The sequence below is a fragment of the Callithrix jacchus genome, chromosome 5 (genome assembly GCF_049354715.1).
Source record: "Callithrix jacchus isolate 240 chromosome 5, calJac240_pri, whole genome shotgun sequence".
NCBI classification, from domain to species: Eukaryota; Metazoa; Chordata; class Mammalia; order Primates; family Cebidae; genus Callithrix; species Callithrix jacchus.
The window spans coordinates 70,894,282-70,917,480 of NC_133506.1; the positions used below are offsets into that span (position 1 = coordinate 70,894,282).

The window sequence follows — 23,199 nt, forward strand, 5'->3', positions numbered from 1 at the left end:
CTGGAGTGCAGTGGCGCGATCTCGGCTCACTGCACCCTTCGCCTCCTGGGTTCAGGCAATTCTCCTGCCTCAGCCTCCTGAGTAGCCTGGATTACAGGCATGCGCCACCATGCCCAGCTAATTTTTTGTATTTTTAGTGGAGACAGGGTTTCACCATGTTGACCAGGATGATCTCGATCTCTTGACCTCGTGATCCACCCGCCTCGGCCTCCCAAAGTGCTGGGATTACAGGCTTGACCCACCGCACCCGGCCATGTTTAACTTTTAAAGTAATTGTCTTCCTGCTAGGGAAGTTTCCTTTCAAAAAAAAGGAAATGTCAAATTGTTTCCCAAAATGGTTGTAACAATTTACATTCTCACCAGTAATGTCTGATAGTTTTAATTCTGCCACATACTCAACAACACTGGGGACTGTTAGCCTTTCTGATCTTAGCCATTTTAGCAGAAGTGTAGTAGTTTCACACTGTGGTTTTCACTTGCACTTCCTTTATGTCTAATGGTATCAAGTATCTTATATGCTTATTGTAATTACTGTGTCTTCTCTGATACAGTATTCAAAGCTTCTGTCCATTCTTTAACTAGACTCTCTTTTTTTTTTGAGACAGAGTCTCGCTCTGTCACCCAGACCGGAGTGTAGTGGTGCAATCTTGGCTCACCGCAACCTCTACCTCCCAGGTTCAAGAAATTCTCCTATCTCGGCCTCCCAAGTAGCTGAGACTACAGACCCCCCACCACCATGAGCAGCTAATTTTTAGTAGAATTGGGGTTTCACCACATGGCCAGGCTGGTCTCAATCTGACCTCAGGTGATTCACCTGTCTCGGCCTCCCAAAATGCTGGGATTATGGACGTGAGCCATGAAGCCCAGTCTGGACTGTCTTATTATTATCATTTTCTTTTTTGAGATAGGTCTTGCTCTATTGCCCAGACTGGAGTATACTGGCACAATCATGGCTCACTGCAGTCTTGACCTCCTTGGGTAAAGCAATCCTCCCACCTCAGCCTTCTGAGTAGCTGAGACCACAGGCAAGCACGCACCACTATGTTGTGTGGCCATTTTTTTTTTTTTTTTTTTTTTGAGATGAAGTCTTGCTCTGTCACCCAGACTGCAAGCTCAGCCTCCTGGGTTCAAGCAATTCTCCTGCCTCTGCTTCCCGAATACCTGGAATTACAGGCGTGCGCCACCACGGCCACCTAATTTTTGTATTTTTTTTTTAGTAAAGACATAGTTTCACCATATCGGCCAAGTTCGTGTCGAACTTCTGCTCTTGTGATCTGCCCACCGTGGCCTTCCAAAGTGCTGGGATTACAGGCATGAGCCACCTCACCCAGCCTTTTTTTTTTTTAATCTAGTGATGGAGTCTCCCTATATTGCCCAGGCTGGTCTCAAACTCCGAATCTCAAGCGATCCTCCCACCTCAGCCTCCCAAAGTGCTGGAGTTATAGGCATAAACGACAGTGACTGGCCTGCCTTATTGAGTTTTAAGAGTTCTTGGCTGGGTGTGGTCACTCACACCTGTAATCCTAGCACTTTGGGAGGCTGAGAAAGGCAGAACACTTGAGCCAGGGGTTTGAAACCAATGTGGACAGCATAGTGAGATGGTATCTGTATTTTTAAAATACAGATACCATCTCACTATGCTGTCCACACTGGTGTACACACACACATACACACACACACACACACACACACACACACACATTTTAAAAGTTCTTTATATATTCTGGACACAAGTGCTCTATAACATATATGTTCTGCAAAGGATTTCTCCCAGGCTATGGCTCGTCTTTTCATTTTCTTTATGGAGCAAAACATAAAAATTTCCCAAGACAAGTGCAGTGGCTCATGTCTGTAATCCCAGCACTTTGGGAGGCCAAGGCAGGCAGATCACTTGAGCCCAGGAGTTTGAGACCAGCCTAGGCAACATGGCAGAACCCCATCTCTACAAAAACTAGCTGGGCATGGTGACATGCACCTGTAGTCCCAACTACATGGGAGGCTAAGGCAGGAGACCTGCTTGAACCCAGTAGGCGGAGGTTTCAGTGAGCTGAGCTTGCGCCACTGCACCCTAGCCTAGGCGACAGAGAGAGACTCCATCTCAAAAAGAAAGTAACCATAATAATTCAATGACTATCACTCAAACTACACCCATTTTCAATGCAAACATGCTAGCTGCTGGCCTCAGTACCAATCAGTTAGAAGAACTAACTGGTTATCATCTCAAAGAATAAAAAGCACCATATTTAAGAGCACACTGGGTTCAGGGAAACCAAGAGGCATAAACTTATAAATATTTGTTACTAGCGTGCATATGGCTTACTTGAAATCACAGCACATGACAACCTGTGCTTACCTGGCTCTCCTTTCATTCCACATGACTCCCAGTGAAAACAGTCAGTCCTTGTGTACTAATCAATGTTTCCTCCTGTGCCCATTTTATGTGTATCACCTTGATGTGGGCAAAGGAGAAAAGTATATGCATTCGATACCAAAGCACATCAATATTAAAAGGCTTCTAGGCTGGTTGCGGTGGCTCATGCCTGTAACCCGAGTACTTTGGGAGGCCAAGGCAGGAGGATCACTTGAGGCCAGTTCAGAAAAGGCTGGCCAACACTGTGAAACTCCATCTCTACTAAAAATACAAAAATTAGCCGGGTATGGTGGTGCACACCCAGCTACTCAGGAGGCTGAGGCAGGAAAATCGCTTGAACCCGGGAGCTCAGCTCGTGACACTGCACTCTAGCCTGTGTGACAGAAACTGTCTTTAAAACGAAAAAAAGGTTTCTAATCATGCCTGATGCTGGGTAACCCTTTTGTTATTTGTTTTGTTTTTGTTTTACTAGACAGGGTCTCACTCTTTTGCCAAGGCTGGAGTGCAGTGGCATGATCCTAGCTCACTGCAACCTCAAACTCCTGCGCTCAAGCCATCTTTTCACCTCAGTCTACTGAGTAGCTGAGACTACAGGCATGCACCACCACACTCAGCTTTCTATTTTTTAAATTTCTGTAGATACAGGGTTCTGGGATTATAGGCAGGAGTCACTGCGTCCAGCAAGTGAGTGATTTTATGAACACGAAGGGCACACATCTCCTCTACACACAGTGACATAGAAGGGAGAGAGAGGAGCCAGAAGAACAAAATCTAAGCAATATGCACATCATCTTGTTCTGCAGTCACCAGCTGGGCCATCATTTCCACATGCCCAGACAAGGAAGGCACAGGTGCCATGGGAAATCCAGAGGGATTCCTACAACAAGTATTTAACAGGCTGAGACAGCTGATACAAGGGAAGCAGAGAAGTCAGAGAGGAACCTGCTGGGTGTGACCTACTGACTCCAATGAGCCACTCTCAGTTTGTCTTCTCTGTGTATTTCGGTCTTCCAACCAGCTGCTCTCACAGAGGGCTTAGGAAACACTGCAGCTGCTGCCCAGAACTGCTTGTGACGCCTGCAAGCCTGGTGGGGGTCAAGGGGTGGCAGACCAGAGTGGCTAAGAGCAACTGTCACTGTAAGGGCCTTTGCATGTTTCATATGTTTCAAATCTGGGGTAGGCTCTTGGAAAGCCTTCATTCTTAGCTAGCCACAAACAGGCTCTCAAAAATCTATCTTCCGAATATCAGCATCCCCAGGTCAACTGTTCCCTAGCTGAATGCCTGTGAATGAACATTATTTTTTTCCTTTTTTGTTTCTTTTTGAGACGGAGTCTCGCTCTGTTGCCCGGGCTGGAGTGCAGTGGTGTGTTCTTGGTTCACTGTAACCTCCACCTCCCGGGTTCAAGTAATTCTCCTACCTCAGTCTTTGGAATAGCTGGGATCACATGTACGCACCACCACACCCAGCTAGTTTTTATATTCTGAGTAGAGACAGGATTTCGTCATGTTGGCCAAGCTGGTCTCTTAACTCCTGACCTCAAGTGATCCACCCGCCTGAGCCTCCCAACTTGCTGGGATTACAGGCGTGAGCCACCACACCTAGTGTTTCTGAACATAAATGTTCAGCCACTCTCAGTTTGTCTTCTCTGTGTATTTGCTTTGCAGTCACCAGCTGGGCCATCTTATTTCCACATGCCCACTATGTTCAAGCACACTAGGCATGGTGGCTCATGCCTGTTCCTGGCCAGGTGCAGTGGCTCACACCTGTAATCCCAGCACTTTGAGAGACAAAGGCGGGTGGATACCTTCAGCTCAGGGGTCTGAGACCAGCGAAACCCTGTCTTTACAAAAATTTTTTTAAAAATTAGCTGAATGTGGCAGCATACTCCTGTGGTCCCAGCTACTTGGGAGGAATCGAACAGTTAGAACTAAAAAAGTACAGTTATTCTACTTGAAGTTGTATCCTAGAATAAGTAACAGTAAATAAATAACAATGAATCAAAATATTGAATCAGGTCAGGGGCGGTGGCTCACACCTGTAATCCTAACTCTTTAAGGAGGACAAGGCAGGAGGATGGCTTGAGTCTGTGATAACCTGTTTTTTGTCAGATAAAACTGACTCACTCTTTCTCAGACTGAGAGCTGTTCAGGCTTCGTGTTAGCTTCTTAGGCAGGACAGATTCTGTGTTAGCTTCTTGGGCAGAACAGACTCCATCTTAGCTTCTTCATTTTAGTTATTTTCCCATTAAGTATGTAACTGTGGTATGCAGCTGGGGCAGGATGACACTGCCAGGCACAATGGCTCATGCTTATAATCCCAGTATTTTGAGAGGCAGGTGCTGCAAGCTGTGTTCGAACCACTGCACACTAGCCTGGACAACAGAGTAAGACCTCGTCTTTAAAAAAACAAACAGAAACACTGAATCAAACACTAAAATTCTTTTATTTTTTTTTTAGAGCAGAAGAACTTGACTTTTTTGGTTTTTGTTTATTGAGACAGGGTCTCGCTCTGCTGCCCAAGCTGGAGTGCAGTGGTGCAAACACAGCTTACTGCAGCCTAGACCTCCTGGGCTTAGCAGTTTTCCCAACCCAGCCTCCCCAAGTGTTGGGATTACAAGCAAAAGCCACCTTGCCTGGCTGCCTTTTTAACCAGTACATTTTGGCATTTCTACCAGACAGTGCCCCCAGAACAGAACACAACTTTTTTTTTTTTTTTAAGATGGAAACTTGCAGTGGCACAATCTCCCCTCACTGCAACCTCCACCTCCCAGGTTCAAGCAATTTCCCTGCCTCAGCCTCCCGAGTAGCTGGGATTACCGGTGTACATCACCATGCCGGGCTAATTTATTTTTGTATTTTTAGTAGAGATGGAGTTTCGCCATGTTGGCCAGGCTGGTCTCGAACTCCTGACCTCAAGTGATACACCCACCTAGGCCTCCCAAAGTGCTGGGATTCTAGGCATAAGCCACTGTACCAGGCCACAACTGTCTTTTGTGAAGGGCCTCTCTTCCAACGAGGGCTCCATTCTCACCTTACACCTCAAGAACATGCTTTTTTTTGTTAAAGGTAATTAACAGGGATGCTTCAAAGAGAACATGTGTGAGAAAGCACAACCAATAAGGATAAATATATTATCTGGATCCATCATTTTCTGATGCTCCGAGACTAGATAAAGTAAATCAGGCAAGTCTGTACTTGAAACTTAAGATATGCTAAGGGCTTGGTTATGAAGAACACACTGCAAATTCAGGGGACCACATGATCACCTCAGTCTCCAGGTTTCTACAGGATCCTTGTAGAAACCATCGTAATCTTACCATATAATACAGAATCACTGTCAATACACACTATACGTGAAGCTTTATTTTCAATCTAGTTTAAAACGAAAACTGTCAGCAATGTCAACAGTTTTTGTTATTTGTAATAATGTCACAAAACATTGGGAGCTACAACAGACAACGAAATCTTCTGGATACCAACAGAATAATTGTCTGAGACCGAAACGAAGTACCGTTGTGAAAATTACGACATAGTTCTGCCAAAGAGAAAACTGGCTGGGATGTAAGCTGAAATTTGACCGTAACAGCCTATCCCTCACATTGCATGCTCAAATTAGTCTCAAATTAGCCATCTCACAGCATGGCTCTGAGGATTAGGAAAAATAAAAAAAGTACTAAGTGAGCTGTAAAGCACTGTACAAATATTAGCTCTCATTATTATTTTATTATTATTATTAGCACAGAGGTGGTGGTTTGTCGGTCATTTAAGAAAAATCCATATACAGTAATCCAACCTTCCTTTAGCCAATGAGCTCGTATTTTTTCACTTTTTATTTTTTTGAGACGAGTTTTGCTTTTGTTGCCCAGGCTGGGGTGCAATGGCACAATCTCAGCTCACTGCAACCTGCGTCTCCTGGGTTCAAGTGATTCTCCTGCCTCAGCCTCCTGAGTAGCTAGGATTACAGGCGTGTGCCACCATGCCTGGATATTTTTGAGAAGGAGTCTTGTTCTGTCACCCAGGCTACAGTGCCGTGGCACCATCTCGGCTCACTGCAACCTCCGGCTCACAGGTTCAAGTGACTCTCCTGCCTCAGCCTCCCAAGTAGCTGGGATTACAGGCATGCACCCCTGTGCCTGGCTAATTGTTGTATTTTTTAGTAGAGATGGGGTTTCACCATGTTGGTCAGGATGATCTCAAACTCCTGATCTCAAGTGATCCACCCAGCTTTGGTCTCCCCTCCCTAACTGCTGGGATTACAGGCATGAACCATCACGTCCAGCTCACTTTTTAAAGTGCTACATGCTGTCTAAAAAATAAATATTGTTCTTTAATATAGTCTCTTCTCTCCTTTTTGAGAACTAACAACCACCAGTTCAGCTCAACAGAAAAGCATCAAGTTCTAAATTGCAGAGATGGGCAAAACTGAGCACTCCCAAATCAGCTTGATTCCTTTTATCTTCCTTCCGTTTCTCTGAATAATTGTCATTTATTTTTCAAGCCCCTCCTCCATTGTCACATCTGAAGTGTCTTCCCTAAAATGCTTGCCACCCTATACCAAGGGTTGGCAAACTACATCCTGTGGCCCAAATTCAGCTAACCACTTGTCTTAGAAAAGTTTTATTGAACAGCTATGCCCATTTGTTTACACTTTGTCTATGACTGCTATGCTACAAAGGCAAGGCTCAGTAGTTGTGACCAAGACCATATGGCCAATACAGTGTAAAAGATTTACTATTTGGCCCTTTATAGAAAAAGTTCAAGAAAAAAAAAGGCCAGGCACGGTGGCTCATGCCTGCAATCCCAGCACTTTGGGAGGCCAAGATGGGTGGATCACGAGGTCAGGAGTTCAAGACCAGCCTGGCCAAGATGGTGAAACCCCATCTCTATTTAAAAAAAAAAAAAAAAGTTTGTTTCTCCCTGCTCTATGCTGTCACACACCTTGCTCACAGGGGCACTAGCACAGAGTGGGGCCTGCCAAATTGTTATCACTAAGTTAAATGCTGCTGTCCTTCACCGCTCCCAACAAATGTGAGATTCCGGAGGGCAAGAGCAGTGTCTTAATCATCCTGGCATTTCCCAGCACCTTGAAGGGAGAGAGTGCAAGAGGGAAGGCAGAAAAAAAGGAGAAGAAACAATGACTATCAGAGACTCAGAGGACCAATCATACAACAGTTCCCAGAGGTTAAGGGACTAACGAGAGGTCACACATTCATTAACAGCACAGTTGGAAAAACACTGCTGTTTGGGCCAGGTACAGCGGCTCACACCTATGATCCCAACTCTCTGGGAAGCTGAGGTAGTTGGATCATGAGGTCAGGAGTTCAAAACGAGCCTGGCCAAGATGGTGATACCTTGTCTCTACTAAAAATACAAAAATTAGCTGGGCATGGTGGTGGGCACCAGTAATCCCAGCTACTTGGGAGGCTGAGGCAGAGAATTCTTGAACCCAGGAGGCAGAGGTTGCAGTGAGCCGAGATTGCACCACTGCACTCCAACATGGGCAACAGTGAGACTCCGTTAAAAAACAAAAACAAAAACTGCTGTTCTTCAAACTCCCTGTATCTCACTCCACACTACTTTTAGCATAATGTGTGGACCTTTAATTTTCCAGCTCAGCTAGAACTTGCTTCAATCTCTGGGTAGTTTCTGATATTTACCTGATCTAGTCTTAAAAAATTCCATTGCAGCCGGGCACGGTGGCTGAAGCCTGTAATCCCAGCACTTTGGGAGGCCGAGGCGGGTGGATCACAAGGTCAAGAGATCGAGACCATCCTGGTCAACATGGTGAAACCCCGTCTCTACTAAAAATACAAAAAAATCAGCTGGGCATGGTGGCCTGTGCCTGTAATCCCAGCTACTCAGGAGGCTGAGGCAGGAGAATTGCCTGAACCCAGGAGGCGGAGGTTGCAGTGAGCCGCGATCGCGCCATTGCACTCCAGCCTGGGTAACAAGAGCGAAACTCCGTCTCAAAAAAAAAACCCTTCTCTCAATACTGGAGGAAATACCACAACTGACCCACTCTAACGTGCTTATTTTAAACTGTCTCCACATCAGGGGTTGGATACAGAGATGGTTGCAAAAACATGCGTATGGCACAATTCTGCCAGACTCCCCTGGGTTCAGCAATTTATCTTTTCAGGAGGATAACAGTTCTCCCCCTCCCACTTCTTGGTCCTATGAGGCCAAGAAGGTCCCCTTGGGAACTGAACTTTAGGCTTAACAAGAGCCCCACTGTGTCAGCATGCTGCCATGCACTATAACCTGAACTGAGTCATGAGTTCTAGCCTGTAGCACTGCACCCCCATCACGATTCTGTCAGGTTGACCCCAAAGTTTGAATGCCATTGAATCTGACTTCAAAACACCAATGGGGTTTGTGTTTTGTTTTTAGAAAGGGTCTCATTGTGCTAGCCAGCCTGGAGTGTAGTGGTGTAATCACGGCTCACTGCAGCCTTGATCTCCCCAGTTTCAGGTGATCCTCCCACCTCAGTCTCCAGAGTAGCTGGGACCACAGGCACATGCACCATGCCTGACTAATTTTGTATTTTTTATAGAGAGAGGGTCTATGTCGCCCAGGCTGGTCTTGACCTCTTGGCCTCAAGCCATCTACCCACCTCAGTCTGCCAAACTGCTGGGACTATAGGTGTGAGCTGCAATACCCAGCAAGTTGGTAATTTTTTAAATGGCAACAAATTATTCCACTGTTCTGATCCATTTGACACCAATCACTGCTTATCATGCCTCTGGCACTCGGCAGTGATGTGCTCTTCCTCACCATCTCCCACTTGTGTCTTCATGACACTTCTATGATGTAATAGCTGTCTGCTTAAAGCCAGGTGCAAGTCTTACCAGTGGACTCCCACCAGGGACTGTGGCCTTGGGAACATTTTTTTTGAGACGGAGTCTCACTCTGCCCCCAGACTGAAGTGCAGTGGCACTATCTCGGCTTACTGCAACCTCCATCTCCCAGGTTCAAGCGCTTCTCCTACCTCAGCTTCCTGAGTAGCTGGGACTACAGGGGCTCGCCACCACACCAGGCTAATTTTTGTATTTTTAGTAGAGACAGGGTTTCACCATATTGACCCGGCTGGTCTCAAACTCCTGACCTTGTGATCCACCAGCCTCGAAATGCTGGGATTATAGGTGTGAGCCACCACACCCGGCCAGCAACATTTTTTAAACAAGTTAATCAACAGGCTATATCCTTTAGAAGCCAGAAAAACTATCTCTAGCAAAAAAATTCTTGCTTTCCCTAGACAAGTGGTTTTTCCTTCCCACTTTCACATATCTTCTACCTCCTACTAAAACATACACAGCTAAATATAGGCTGGCCTGGCCATCTCTGACTCTACAGCAAACCTCAATATATTAGGGTCAAGATATGACCAAGGGTCAGGTGTGGTGGCTCATGCTGGTAATCCTAGCACTTTGGGAGGCCATGGAGGGTGGATCATCTGAGCTCTGGAGTTCGAGATCAGCTTGGGCAACATGGTGAAGTCCTGTCTCTACCAAAAATAAAAATAAAAATAAAAAATAAAAAAAATTAGCGTGGCGTGTTAGCACGTGCCTGTAGTCCCAGCTACTTGAGAGGCTGAGGCACAAGAATTGCTTTAGCACAGGAGGTAGATGTTGCAGTGAGCAGAGATCATACCACTGTACTCTAGCACGGGTGACAGAGTGAGATCCTGTCTCAAAAATATAAATAAATAAATACAACCAAGAACCCTACTTTGTCTAGGTTCATAAACATAGCCCACAATGCAATAATTATCAAATCAACCCCAGGATTTACTGATACTTGGGTTTAACCCTCAAATCACCAGAAAGCCCTAGGATTACACTGAATTTTAGCTGTGAAACTGGTAGAATTCAAAATAAAAATGAATTCCTCCCTCAATGTGACATGATACCTAAAGGTAAACACTGTTAGTTTCTTTTAAAAGTGAACCCAAAAAAAAAAAAGGAAAAAAAAAGTAAACCCTAGGCCGGGCACAGTGGCTCACTCCTATAATCCCTGCACTTTGGGAGGCCAAGGTAGGCAGATCACCTGAGGTCAGGAGTTCGAGACCAGCCTAACCAACACGGGAGAAACTATCTCTACTAAAAATACAAAATTAGCTGGGTGTGGTAGAACATGCCTGTAATCCCAGCTACTCCAGAGGCTGAGGCAGGAGAATCACTTGAACCTGGGAGGCGGAGGTTGCGGTGAGCCAACCCCGCACCACTGCACTCCAGCCTGAGTAACAAGAGCAAAACAGTGTGTCAAAAAAATAATTAGCTGGGCATGGTACCACATGCCTGTAATCCCAGCTACTCGGGAGGCTGAGGCAGGAGAATCACTTGAACCCATGAAGTAGAGGTTGCAGTGAGCTGAGATCATGTTATTGCACTCCAGCCTTGGCAACAAGAGCAAAACTCCATCTCAAAAAAAAAAAAAAAAAAAAAAAAAAAGTGAACACTGGCTGGGCACAGTAGCTCACTCCTATAATTCCAGCACATTGGAAGGCTGAAGTATGAGGATCACTTGAGGCCAGGAGGTTGAGACCAGCATGGGCAATATAGTGAGACCATGTCTCAAGCCAAAAAAAAAAAAAAAAAAAAAGTTTTCTTTTAATTAGCTGGATGTGGTAGCACACACCTGTAGTCCCAGTTACTCAGAAGGATGAGGCAGAAGGACTGGTTGAGATTGGGAGGTTGAGGCTACAGTGAGCTATGATCATGTCATTGCACTCCAGCCTGAGCAACAGAGCAAGACCCTGTCTCAAAAACAAAAACAAAGTGAACCTTGTGACTATTCCAACTTCTCAGCTTTACCAGGCCCCTCTACTCCCAGACCTGTCTCCAGATAACCATTTTAATGCAATGGCAGCCAACTCATTTATTACTGGGAGCCAAGGATAAGCCCTTTGAATCTCTTCTTCCTGGTTCCATTTGATCACTTTCTGCTTGTTAATGAATAAATGGGTAATAAATGGAGGAAAAAAATGAATAACTCAGTCTGTGGTTTGGTAAGGGAGGTGAATGCCCAAACTCTGTATTACCGGTGTATTTCTATTTTCCATGCTTTGTCTCTTTTCCTGCTGACCACTTCTTTCCCCTAACATCTCCTCCAGAAAAGTATTCTCCAACTCATCAAAGTGTTAAGACATAGATATGATTTTGATATGCTGCATGTATTCATCTAAACAAATGATTACCTCCATTGGACTTGGCTGTGTCAATAAATCCCTTCTTAAGTGACTCAGAGGTGGAAAGCACAGCCATTTCAGTTCTGTGACTGCTCATCCTAACCTCCAGGACTCAGAGAAGTGTTCAATTAACTATGCTACTTGATAACACCCCCTTGGAAATTAGTGTTAATTCTGATCACCAGAGGTCTCTTAAAAACATCTTTTAATAGTAAGATATTACATATTAATGGTATCCAGTATAATTCTGATTTTCCCCAGTCTTTGGGTGGCAAGTTCCAATCTCTGACTGAATGTCAGATGCAATGCTAGAGAGCACTGACAAAATACTCTAGGTCGTCAAACAATGTCATTTCATTCAACATCATTTTGTTACCACATTGATGAGGGGAAAAAAAATTGGGGGGCCGGGCACGGTGGCTCACGCTTGTAATCACAGCACTTTGGGAGGCCAAGGTGGGTGGATTACCTGAGGTCAGGAGTTCGAGACCAGCCTGGCCAATCTAGTGAAACCCCTTCTCTACTAAAATAAAAAAATTAAAATTAGCTGGGTGGACCAGGCACGGTGGCTCACACCAGCACTTTGGGAGGCCGAGGCGGGCGGATCATGAGGTCAGGAGATGGAGACCATCTGGCCATGGTGAAACCATGGCCTACTCTACTATAATACAAAAAAATAGCTGGGTGAGGTGGTGTGTGCCTGTAGTCCCAGCTACTCAGGAGGCTGAGGAAGAGGAATCGCTTGAATCCAGGAGATGGAGGTTGCACTGAGCCGAGATCACCGAGATCGTGCCACTGTACTCCAGCCTGGTGAAAGAACAAGACTCTGTCTCAAAAAAGAAAAAAAAATTAGCCAAGCACGGTAGCAGGTGCCTGTAATCACAACTACTCGGGAGGCTGAGGCAGGAGAATCACCTGAACCCAGTGGGGTAGAGGTTACAGTAAGCCAAGATCACACCACTTCACTCTAGCCTGGGCAAGAGTAAGACCCTGTCTCAAAAAAATATAATAATTCCCCCTACCGAAACCCTACTGTCCTCTTCCAAGCTTCCTCTTACATGCTATTGCTGGAGACAGAAATAAAACTGCTTAGCCTGAAGTGAACTATCATTCGAAAGCAAAACAGGCCAATTTCCAAGAAGTTGTTAGTTTATAGCTTCCCTAGTTGAGCTATTATTAAGTATTTCCCGTAAAAGCCCTTCTCTTCCATGTCCTGCTAAGTCAGAGTAAACAATGATCTGGTTTATATCAACAGGTTTAATTAAGCAGAGAACTTACGATGTCAGCAAGATGAGCCAACATGTGATGGTACCTTCGACTAAAGTTAGAGTATACAAGCAGTGCTTCTCCAGACTGCAAGCATCTGAAGCACTACATACTTCAACTGTTTTCTTCCAGACATCCCAGGATACGTTAGTTCCCTTCCACATGCTTAAACAATCCTCCATCTTAAGAAAAACTCAAGTCGATGCTCTTAAAAATGAGATGAACTTTTCATGTCATTCATGCAACATGTTAATAGCTGTCCAAATCAGCTGTTTTCAGCAACAGGCTCTCTCTAATTCTAAGTTAATCTCCAAAGAGGAATCACAAAGTATCCTAAAAGGTTGGTTTCAAGGGAAAGCCAATATAGCTTACTCATAAACATCTCTGCAAACGGAGGGATAAACGAAATCCAAAGATAACCCTCCAACCTAATTTTAGTTTTCAGTTTCTGACTCCTCTTCCCAGCAAACCTTTTTCAAGATTTGGCAAGCAGGCCAGACAGTAAGAAAAGTAAAGATTTCTGGTGTTCCCCAAGCTATTACTTCCTGCTGCTTTCCTCAAAGAGTGAGTAATCAGCTAGTTTACAACAATGCTATTAAAATAGGAAAACTGACCAGCAGGAAGCAAAATCCTAAAGGCAAAGATAATCCACAAGCTAACCAAAAGCTATTTCTTTTTCTTTTCTTTTTTTTTTTCTGAGACAGAGTTTCACTCTTTTTTCCCAGGCTGGAGTGAAATGGCACAACCTCTGCCTCCCAGGTTCAAGTGATTCTCCGCCTCCCGAATTGCTGGGATTATAGGCGTGTGCCACCAAGCCCACCTAATTTTTGTATTTTTAGTAGAGATGGGTTTTCACAATGTTGGCCAGGCTGGTCTCAAACTCCTGACCTCGTGATCAGCCTGCCTCCGCCTCCCAAAGTGCTGGGACTACAGGTGTGAGCCACCACGCCTGGCCTACGAAAAGCTATTTCTATTTGAGGTCAAATATAAGAAAAGAACTGCTTCATGTGTGTGTGTGTGTGTGTTGTTTTTTTTTTTGAAGAGACAGGGTTTCACTACGTTAGTCAGGCTAGTCTCGAACTCCTGACCTCAGGCGATCCACTTGCTTGGCCTCCCAAAGTGCTAGGATTATAGGCATGAACCACCTCACCCAGCCAAGAACTGCTTAACAGCTCCCACTTAACAGTCCCACCCACACAACAACCCCTGCCCCTCTAAATAGTGACACTTGTTGGTCATAAGAGCCAACTTTTTTTTTTTTTTTTTTTTTTGAGACGGAGTTTCGCTGTTGTTATCCAGACTGGAGTGCAATGGCACGATCTCGGCTCACCGCAACCTCTGCCTTCTGGGTTCAAGCAATTCTCCTGCCTCAGCCTCCTGAGTAGCTGGGACTACAGGCGCGTACCACCATGCCCAGCTAATTTTTGTATTTTTAGTAGAGACGGGGTTTCACCTCGTTGACCAGGATGGTCTCGATCTCTTGACCTCGTGATCCGCCTGCCTCGGCCTCCCAAAGTGCTGGGATTATAGGCGTGAGTCACCACGCCCAGCCTAAGAGCCAACTTTCTAACTTCATAAAATCATGTCTCTTTCAGATCTTTACTATTACTAAAAGTCTACTGACAGACTTCTCATACCCTATAAACACCCAAAAATAACTCAGAGCCTACAGAACATACTGTAAGTTTATGTTCTTTAATATATTAGGAATAAATTATTTCACAAGTCTTTTAAATTTTCTTTTTTTTTTTGAGACAGAGTTTTACTCTTGTTACCCAGGCTGGAGTGCAATGGCACGATCTCAGCTCACCGAAACCTCTGCCTCCTGGGTTCAGGCAATTCTCCTGCCTCAGCCTCCTTAGTAGCTTGGATTACAGGCACGCGCCACCATGCCCAGTTAATTTTTTGTATTTTCAGTAGAGACGGGGTTTCACCATGTTGACCAGGATGGTCTCGCTCTCTTGACCTCGTGATCCACCCGCCTCGGCCTCCCAAAGTGCTGGGATTACAGGCTTGAGCCACTGCACTGGGCCCCAAGTCATTTAAATTTTCATAAGCAAATCAAAGACCACCCAAACAGCTCCTCCTATACTGTAGTAGGAGATATATTACTAAGCCAGGGTTTCAAAACCCTATAGACTTCAAAGAATGGGACATCCTGTATATGACAACACCCATATGAAACTCAATAGCCTTCCAAATCTGTCCCTGGCCATCACTAAAAAATATGTGGCATTTCCCTGGAATCTGACAAGATAGAAGCTCCAGATCTGAGGTAACAATATTCACTAGCCTCAGTTACCCTATATTATTTCATTTGCCTAAGTGTTTCCTTGCTTTGCTGAACCATAGAGAATACACCACATTCCCAAGAAAGGCAAAGTAATATACATTATTACAAGACTCCTCTAGAGGGAAAAACTTCCACCACCCTAATTCAAGAGACTTCATGAAAGGCACCTGCTACTAAAATCGGAGGCATAACTTATTCATCCAACAAATATTTACTAAAAACTCTGTGCAAGGCTATGTATATTCAATAGCAAACAAAACAGGAGTGGTTCCCATTCTTGCAGAATAAAGTTTAGTGAGACAGACTAATGTAAACAGATATATAATTACCAAAAAAGCTATGAATAGGGTAACCTTAGGTCCCAATTTGCCCAGGACACATTAATCTATACCTGTCATCCCAGTATAAAATAAAAGCATTCTCCTTTACTCTCGAAAATGTCCCAGGTTGGACTAAAAATTATGGTCACCTTAACTGTGAAGGACAAGGTACTATGAGAGAGAATAATGCTGGCAGATTACTTTAACCTCATTACTTTAGGTGATCAGAGAAGATTTCTTGGAAGACGTGCCATTTAACAAAGTCCTGATGGGTAAGGCTTTTTCGTTCCAGTCATTTTGGAAGGAAAAACGTTCCAAGTACGAGGGACAGCACAGGCTATGACAGAACTTGGGCGTTATTACTGTTCAACATCAATTTTGACCAAATAAACTGAATTGTCAAAAAAAAAATGAGTTGGGGCCTGGCATAATAGTTCACATCTGTAATACCAGCACTTTGAGAGGCCGAGGTGGACAGATCACTTGAGGTCAGGAGTTTGAGACCAGGCTGGCCAGCATGGTGAAACCTGGTCTCTACCAATAATACAAAAATTGTGCCAGGCACAGTGGCTCACACCTATAATCCTAGCACTTTGGGAGGCCAAGGCAGGCAGACTGCTTGAGCTCAGGAGTTCAAGACCAGCCTGGGCAACAAAGTGAAACCCGGTTTCTACTAAAATGCAAAAAAATTAGCCAGGTGTGGTTGCATACGCCTGTAGTCCCAGCTACTTGAGAGGCCTGAGGCAGGAGAACCACTTGAACCCGGGAGGTGGAGATTGCAGTGAGCCAAGACTGTGCCACTGCACTCCAGCCTGTACAACAAGAGTGAAACTCCATCTCAAAAAAAAATTGGCCAGGTGTGGTGGCGCACACCTGTAGTTCCAGCTACTCCAGAGGCTGAGGCATGAGAATCACTTGAATCCAGGAGGTGGAGCCTGCAATGAGCTGAGATCCCACCACTGCACTACGACCTGGGCAACAGAGACAGACTCTCTCAAAAATAAATAAAGGCTGGGCACAGTGGCTCACACCTGTAATCTCAGCACTTTGGGACACTGAGGTGGGCGGATCGCCTGAGGTAGGGAGTTCAAGAACAGTCTGACCAACATGGAGAAACCCCATCTCTACTAAAAATACAACAGTAGCCAGGTGTGGTGGCTCATGCCTGTAATCCCAGCTACTTGGAAGGCTGAGGCAGGAGAGTCGCTTGAATCCGGGAGATGGAGGTTGTGGTGAGCTGAGACTATGCCACTGCACTCCAACCTGAGCAACAAGAGCAAGACTCTATCTAAAAAAAAAAAAAACTTGGGCAGGTATGGTGGTGCACGCCTGTAATCCCAGCTACTCAGAAGGCTGAGGCAAGAGGATCACTTGAGCCCAGGCATTCAAGTTCAACCTGGACTACAAAGCAAGGCCCTGTTCACACATACACAAAAGTGACTTGGGGATTCCCAGAGATCAATTTGTATGTGCAAGATTAAAATATGAAAGGCCGGGCGCAGTAGCTCAAGCTTGTAATCCCAGCACTTTGGGAGGCCGAGGCGGGTAGATCACGAGGTCAAGAGATCGAGACCATCCTGGTCAACATGGTGAAACCCTGTCTCTATTAAAAATACAAAAAATTAGCTGGGCATGGTGGCGTGTGCCTGTAATCCCAGCTACTCGGGAGGCTGAGGCAGGAGAATTGCCTGAACCCAGGAGGCGGAGGTTGCAGTGAGCCGAGATCGCGCCATTACACTCCAGCCTGGGTAACAAGAGCGAAACTCCGTCTCAAAAAAAAAAAAAAAAAAATATGCTAAGCATGTAATTGTTAGAACTCAAAATTCAAACATAAAGAGAAAAAAGAACCTTTAAAACAGTGGCTTTCAAACTTTTATAGGTCATGAATCCCTCTGAGAATCTAAAAAACATTTCGGATCTTCATACAGAAAACGCATATATTCACGTATGCACACATCCACATACACACAATTTGAGGACGTTCATAGGCAACGCCACCACCCAAACCCCACCATCACCAGAATTTCATCACGTACTCCAAGATTAAAACTTCAAGTTAAAAAAAAAAAGTCCTCTTTTATAAAGGCAAAAACAAGTTCTCAACTTCTTTGAAAGTTAAGCTTATTTCTTTTTTTTTTTTTGAGTTAAGCTTATTTTTTAAGATCTACTGACAATATCCATGAATAAAGAGAAAAACTAAACATGTATTTCTTAAAAAGATATCAGAGGAAGCAATTTTAAGTCAATTAAAAAAATGAAAAATAGACAACAATGTATCACCAAGAATCAATGAGACTCATCTTTCCCATGATTTTAGAGAGCCAGATTTGCCCTTGAGTCCTTACCTTACTAACATTGAGTGAAGCTAGGGGAGGAGGGGTTTCTGTTCGGTCATTAATTATTTCCACTTCTGAAACATACTGTAAGTTTATAAGCAAGATATCTGCATGGTTGGGCTTTCCACTGGAAGAGGGACATTCTGGTAAGAAAAAACAAGTTAAGGAAAAATAGGACAAGCAGAGGCACTGACACATCCCAAAAGGGATACAGAAAACACAATTCACACAAGGCTTTAAAAGGCATGCCAGAAGCAAGAGGGCCTTATAAGAATCACAGCTCTCCTCAGGAAATCCCTGCCTGTCACCTTCCTCCTGCCCAAACCCTTGGAAGCCTCCTAAGGAATTCTGTCATCTTCTGTCTACTGGTTTTATGGAGCAGATTTAATGCGTTTGTTTTGAACCTAGGAACCAGACAAAAGAGCTAGAGATTTCTGTTCTTCGTATAACACTCTCTATATCTGCACAGTATTTTTACTTTTTCAGATGTGAGCGTTCCCATTTTGCAGAGGAGAAATCTACAGCACTGGAAAGGAAATTCCCCTAAGGTGACCCAGCCAGTTAATCCCATCCATTCATTCACACACTCATTCCCTAACCATTTAAGCGCCCACTGCATGTCAGTTAAAAACTGAGTAATTCCTAGTTCCAAGACTCTTCCAACTAAACTACTAATGTAAAAGGTCTTATTTGTTCCAGGTGTAACCTCTTATTTTTTAAAAAAGCAACTATTCTTGCTGTAATTAGTTTCAAAGGACATCTTCCCAAGCTAGAAATCTACAAGCAATGGTTAAATGAATTAAAATACTTGCCACTCAAAGGCAGCAGACTCAGTAGGAAACTTCATTTTGAAAGATGCAATGGCAGGGCGCAGTGGCTCACGGCTGTCATCCCAGCTACTCAGGAGGCTGAGGCAAGAGAATCGCTTGAACCCGGGAGGCAGAAGTTGCGGTGAGCCAAGATGGCGCCATTGCACTCCAGCCTGAGCAACAAGAGCAAAACTTTGTCCAGCCCCACCCCCCCACACACACACACACAAAGGGTCGGGAGCGGTGGTTCACACCTGTAATCCCAGCACTTTGGGAGGCCGAGGCAGGCGGATCACGAGGTCAGGAGATAGAGACCATCCTGGCCAACATGGTGAAACTCCGTCTCTACTGAAAAGAAAAAATACAAAAATTAGCTGGGCATGGTGGTTCGTGCCAGTAATCCCAGCTACTCAGGAGGCTGAGGCAGGAGAATCTCTTGAACCAGGGAGTCGGAGGTTGCAGTGGGCCTCGATGGCACCACTGCACTCCAACCTGGTGACAGAGCAAGACTCCGTCTCAAAAAAAAAAAAAAAAAAAGCCATAATGAATTACTCCTCAAAAAAAAAAAAAAATTGCAATAAACCCACCTGTAGCTCACATAAAAGGGGAAGCCGTGGCACATTTATTCCAACAAGGAAGTGTTTCGTTTCCAAAACTGAGTTTCCTGCAATAATTCAGAAATCATTTCCACCCCAAAGAAGCAGGCCACCCTTTCCAATCAGTTTAACATTGCTACTTTCAAAAGGGAGGCTACTACTACGTAAAAGTAAGGACTCCATGTGCTGGACTGAGCAAGGGAGCATGAGAACTTCACTCTTTTACCTGTAATTCGCACATCCCCAACCCACATAAGCCCCTGAAAAACGTGGCAAGCCCTCTCTGGACCAGGTTTCCAATGCAAACATCCCCTTAACAGCAATTTCCAAATGACCGAGAAGCCTAAAAATCAGCACAGCCCCCCCTACACCCACTCATCAGCGAAACAAACCACGATCCTCAGTTCAGATACAAACTCTGCCCTGCGCTTACTCTCCCCCAAAACAGGCAAGGACCATTTGGTCACCATCCCACTGCCTTTCTTGGACAAAATCCCATCAGTGGACATGCCCTCCTAAATTCCATACCTTTGCCCTACCAGCAGTTCCTTACCCTACACACCCCTCCCCATAACATTTTACCCGCCCCTCCTTTCCATCCGGGCTCCAATCCACCAGCCCCCTCCCACTACAACCCACTCCTAATCACCGTGTCCCCCCTAATAACGTTCCCCGCTAAAAGCCATCCCCGTGTCATGCTCTCCTCCACTCCCTGATCGTTGGTCAGGCCCCAGCTCCCGCAAGGGGTGAGAGACAGGGTCCCCAAAGCTGACCGAAGGGCCCGCGGGAGGGGGAGGGGAGCTCAAGGCCGTGCGCATGCGCCCCGGGCGCCGCGGTAGCCGGTCGCCCCTAGGCCGGGAGAGAGCCCCGGCCGCCGCCGTCGTCCCCCACCCGCCGACCACCGCACCTACACGCCGGCCCGGCCTCGGGCTCCACGCAGGGAAGGATACTTAAAGCCAGCATTTTGGACTGGTAGTCGAAGGCTACCACCTCGCCCTGCAGCCGCTGCTCCTGGCATGTCCGGCACGACACCTGGCTCCCAACGCTGAAGTACTCGCCCGGAGGAGCCGCCATCTTGCGAGTGCAGCCGCGGCCGGCGGCGGCGGCGGCAGCAGCGGGCGAAAGCCGGGCCCCCAGTAAGCGACGCGACGCAACGCACGGAACGTGCTTCCGTCACACGCCGGGGCGTGGCCTGGTGCTGGGTGGGGCGGGAGCCTAGGTGCACTAGGAAAGAAGAGGAAATAAAGGGGAATCTGAAAAATAATATTTGTATAGCTGCGTCCGCTCGGTTAAGTGCCTGTAGAGTCTATTTTAGAAGTTAAGGATAAATGACCTACATGGAATGAAAAGGGGAAAGAGGAAGGAACTGCAGTCTCCATTATATGCACTCCTTGAACACAAGAGTTCAATGAATGAATTTTATTAAATAATTTATATTATCCCCATTTTGCATATGAGGAATCAGAGCCTCAGAGGACTTAACGAAACTTGGTCAACATGATTATAACGGCCGGGCGCGGTGGCTCACGCCTGTAATCCCAGCACTTTGGGAGGCCAAGGGGAGGTGTAGATCATCAGCGGTCAGGAGTTCAAGACCAGACTGGCCAACATGGCAAAAGCCCGTCTCTACTAAAAATACAAAAATTAGCTAGGCGTGGTGGCGCGTGCCTGTAATCCCAGCTACGCGGAGTACTGAGGCAGGCAGATTGCTTGAACCTGGGAGGTGGAGGTTGCAGTGAGCCAAGATAGTTCCTCTGCCACTCCAGCCTAGGAAACAGAGCGAGTCTCCGTCTCAAAAAAAAAAAAAAAAAGATTATAACTACAGAGTGAGTGGAAAGAACATTGGCTGTGGAGTTAGATAAGCCGGAATCAGAATTTCAGGTCAGCTTACTAAATTACATGACCTTGAGCAAGCAAATTACCTGATCCTGTTTCTTCATAGGCATTTATATTGTCACTTCTTGAGCACCTATGTAACAGCCCTTTGAGGTAGGAATCAATGTCCTCCTTTTACAGAAACTAAGTTTTAGACTAAACTTGTCCACGCTTGCACAACTAGCAAAAACAGTCTGCCTATTTCCAAGGATGGTGCTATTTACTGCTATACTATATTGGATAATAATACCTACCTCAAAGTTAGAAGGTTTAAATGTGATAACATGTATATGTGCATGGCATATACTAGCTCTTTAATAAATAGTAGTTCTCCCTTTGTCATCCATCATTCTATGAAATCAAGACACTTCCCCTTCTCCCTTTTTGCCATCTCTCCCAGAAAGCCAGGCAAAAGGCAGGAATGAGGAGGAGCAAACAGTGACAAAAAGGGGCTTGGAGGAGGGGTTTTGCACCCCTGCCCTTTAATGTCCATCTGATACACAAAACAGTCATTTTCGGCCGGGCGTAGTGGCTCACGCCTGTAATTCAAGCACTTTGGAGGCCAAGGCGGGCGGATCACCTGAGGTCAGGAATTCAAGACCAGCCTGACCAACATAGTGAAACCCTGTCTTTAAAAAAAAAAAAAAAAAAACGGACGGGCACGGTGGCTCACGCTGGTAATCCCAGCATTTTGGGAGGCCTAGGCGGGTGGGTCACGAGGTCAAGAGATGGAGACCATCCTGGTCAACATGGGGAAATCCCGTCTCTACTAAAAATACAAAAAATTAGCTGAGCGCGGTAAGGCGTGCCTGTAATCCCAGCTACTCAGGAAGCTGAGGCAGGAAAATTGCCTGAACCCAGGAGGCGGAGGTTGCGGTGAGCCAAGATTACGCCATTGCACTCCAGCCTGGATAACAAGAGCAAAACCTGGTCTTAAAAAAAAAAAAAAAAAACAGTCATTTTCTTAATCTATGTAAAGGACTATGCCAATGCATTTTCAAGCCCTGCTACGGCCAATTGCTGTAGGTAATTGGTAACCCACCCACCCCTCACTGTAGAAATTTTGGAGCCTTGCTTCCTGTATGAGAAACAGGTTGACCTTTTTCTAGTCCAGAGGGAGGCAAAGGACCAGTCTTGGCGCAGCTTAACCTGAATAAAGTTCAAAAGTATTTCCTTGCCCTCCAAGAAACATAAACTTCCTGGTATTGGAGGTATGGGTACAATTATTGTAACAGGAATAAAAATTCTACTCTGGGCGGGGCGTAGTGGCTCACGCCTGTAATCCAAGCATTTTGGAGGCCAAGTCGGGTGGATCACCTGAGGTCGGGAGTTCAAGACCAGCCGGACCAACATGGTGAAACCCCGCCTTAAAAAAAAAAAATTCTACTCCTTTATATTGTGCTTTTTCAGAAAACTTTTTTTTTTTTTTTTTTTTTTTTTTTGAGACAGTGTCTCACCCTCTTACCCAGGCTGGACTGCAGTGGCACCATCTTGGATCACTGCAACCTGTACCTCCCAGGTTCAAGTGATTCTCCTGCCTCAGCCTCCTGAGTAGCTGAGATTACAGGCGTGAGCCACCATGCCTGGCTAATTTTTGTACTTTTAGTAGAGATGGGGTTTCACCCTGTTGGCCAGGTTGGTCTTGAATTCCTGGGCTCAAGCAATCTCCCGCCTCAGCCGGCCTGTCAAGTGCTAGGAATACAGGCATGAGCCATTGTGGCCAGCCTCGGAAAACTTTCATGCCTCTCATTCTTGTTCTGGCCTCCATAACAAATCATACATAATCACCATTCCAGTTTTTGTATGAAATTGTGATTATATAGCACAATCATTGTCCACTTTTTTTATGAAATCGTGATTATATAGCACTGAAATCTCCTCTGACATGATAAAAAAAATCGTGATTACAGGTTTTCATATATGACTTATAGACGCCACTAGGAAGTGAAAAATCTCTGCTGAGACCTGAAGAATTAGCAAGGAAAAAGGGTGGCCATGTTCCAGGCAGAGGGAACTGCATGGGTCAGGACCCCTAGGAGGAGAGAACTTGGCGAACTCAAGGAATGTATAGCTCAGAAATATTTTAAAGTGGAGTGTGGGAATAGGCTGGTGAAGTTTGAGGCTAGATCCAGGGCAAACTTTTAA

General features: G+C 45.4%; 1 protein-coding gene and 1 long non-coding RNA gene across 3 annotated transcripts in view; one reads left to right on the forward strand and one right to left on the reverse strand.

The window, feature by feature from the left end:
- The window catches only part of LOC144582551 (uncharacterized), a 35,119-nt gene extending 22,180 nt beyond the window's left edge, over positions 1-12,939 (forward strand). Inside the window, exon 3 of the long non-coding RNA XR_013535470.1 lies at positions 12,815-12,939. This is a non-coding gene — a long non-coding RNA (uncharacterized LOC144582551). The remainder of the gene's footprint in view (positions 1-12,814) is intronic.
- LSM12 (LSM12 homolog) overlaps positions 1-20,317 on the reverse strand; it is a 32,427-nt gene extending 12,110 nt beyond the window's left edge. For both annotated transcript variants that reach the window (XM_008996715.4, XM_035303092.3), the window contains exons 1-2: positions 20,130-20,317; positions 17,784-17,917 (exon numbers count right to left, since the gene is read on the reverse strand). In XM_008996715.4, the coding sequence (XP_008994963.1) occupies positions 17,784-17,917; positions 20,130-20,253 (258 nt within the window). In that variant the 5' untranslated portion in view covers positions 20,254-20,317. The remainder of the gene's footprint in view (positions 1-17,783; positions 17,918-20,129) is intronic.
- Positions 20,318-23,199: the final 2,882 nt, after the last annotated feature.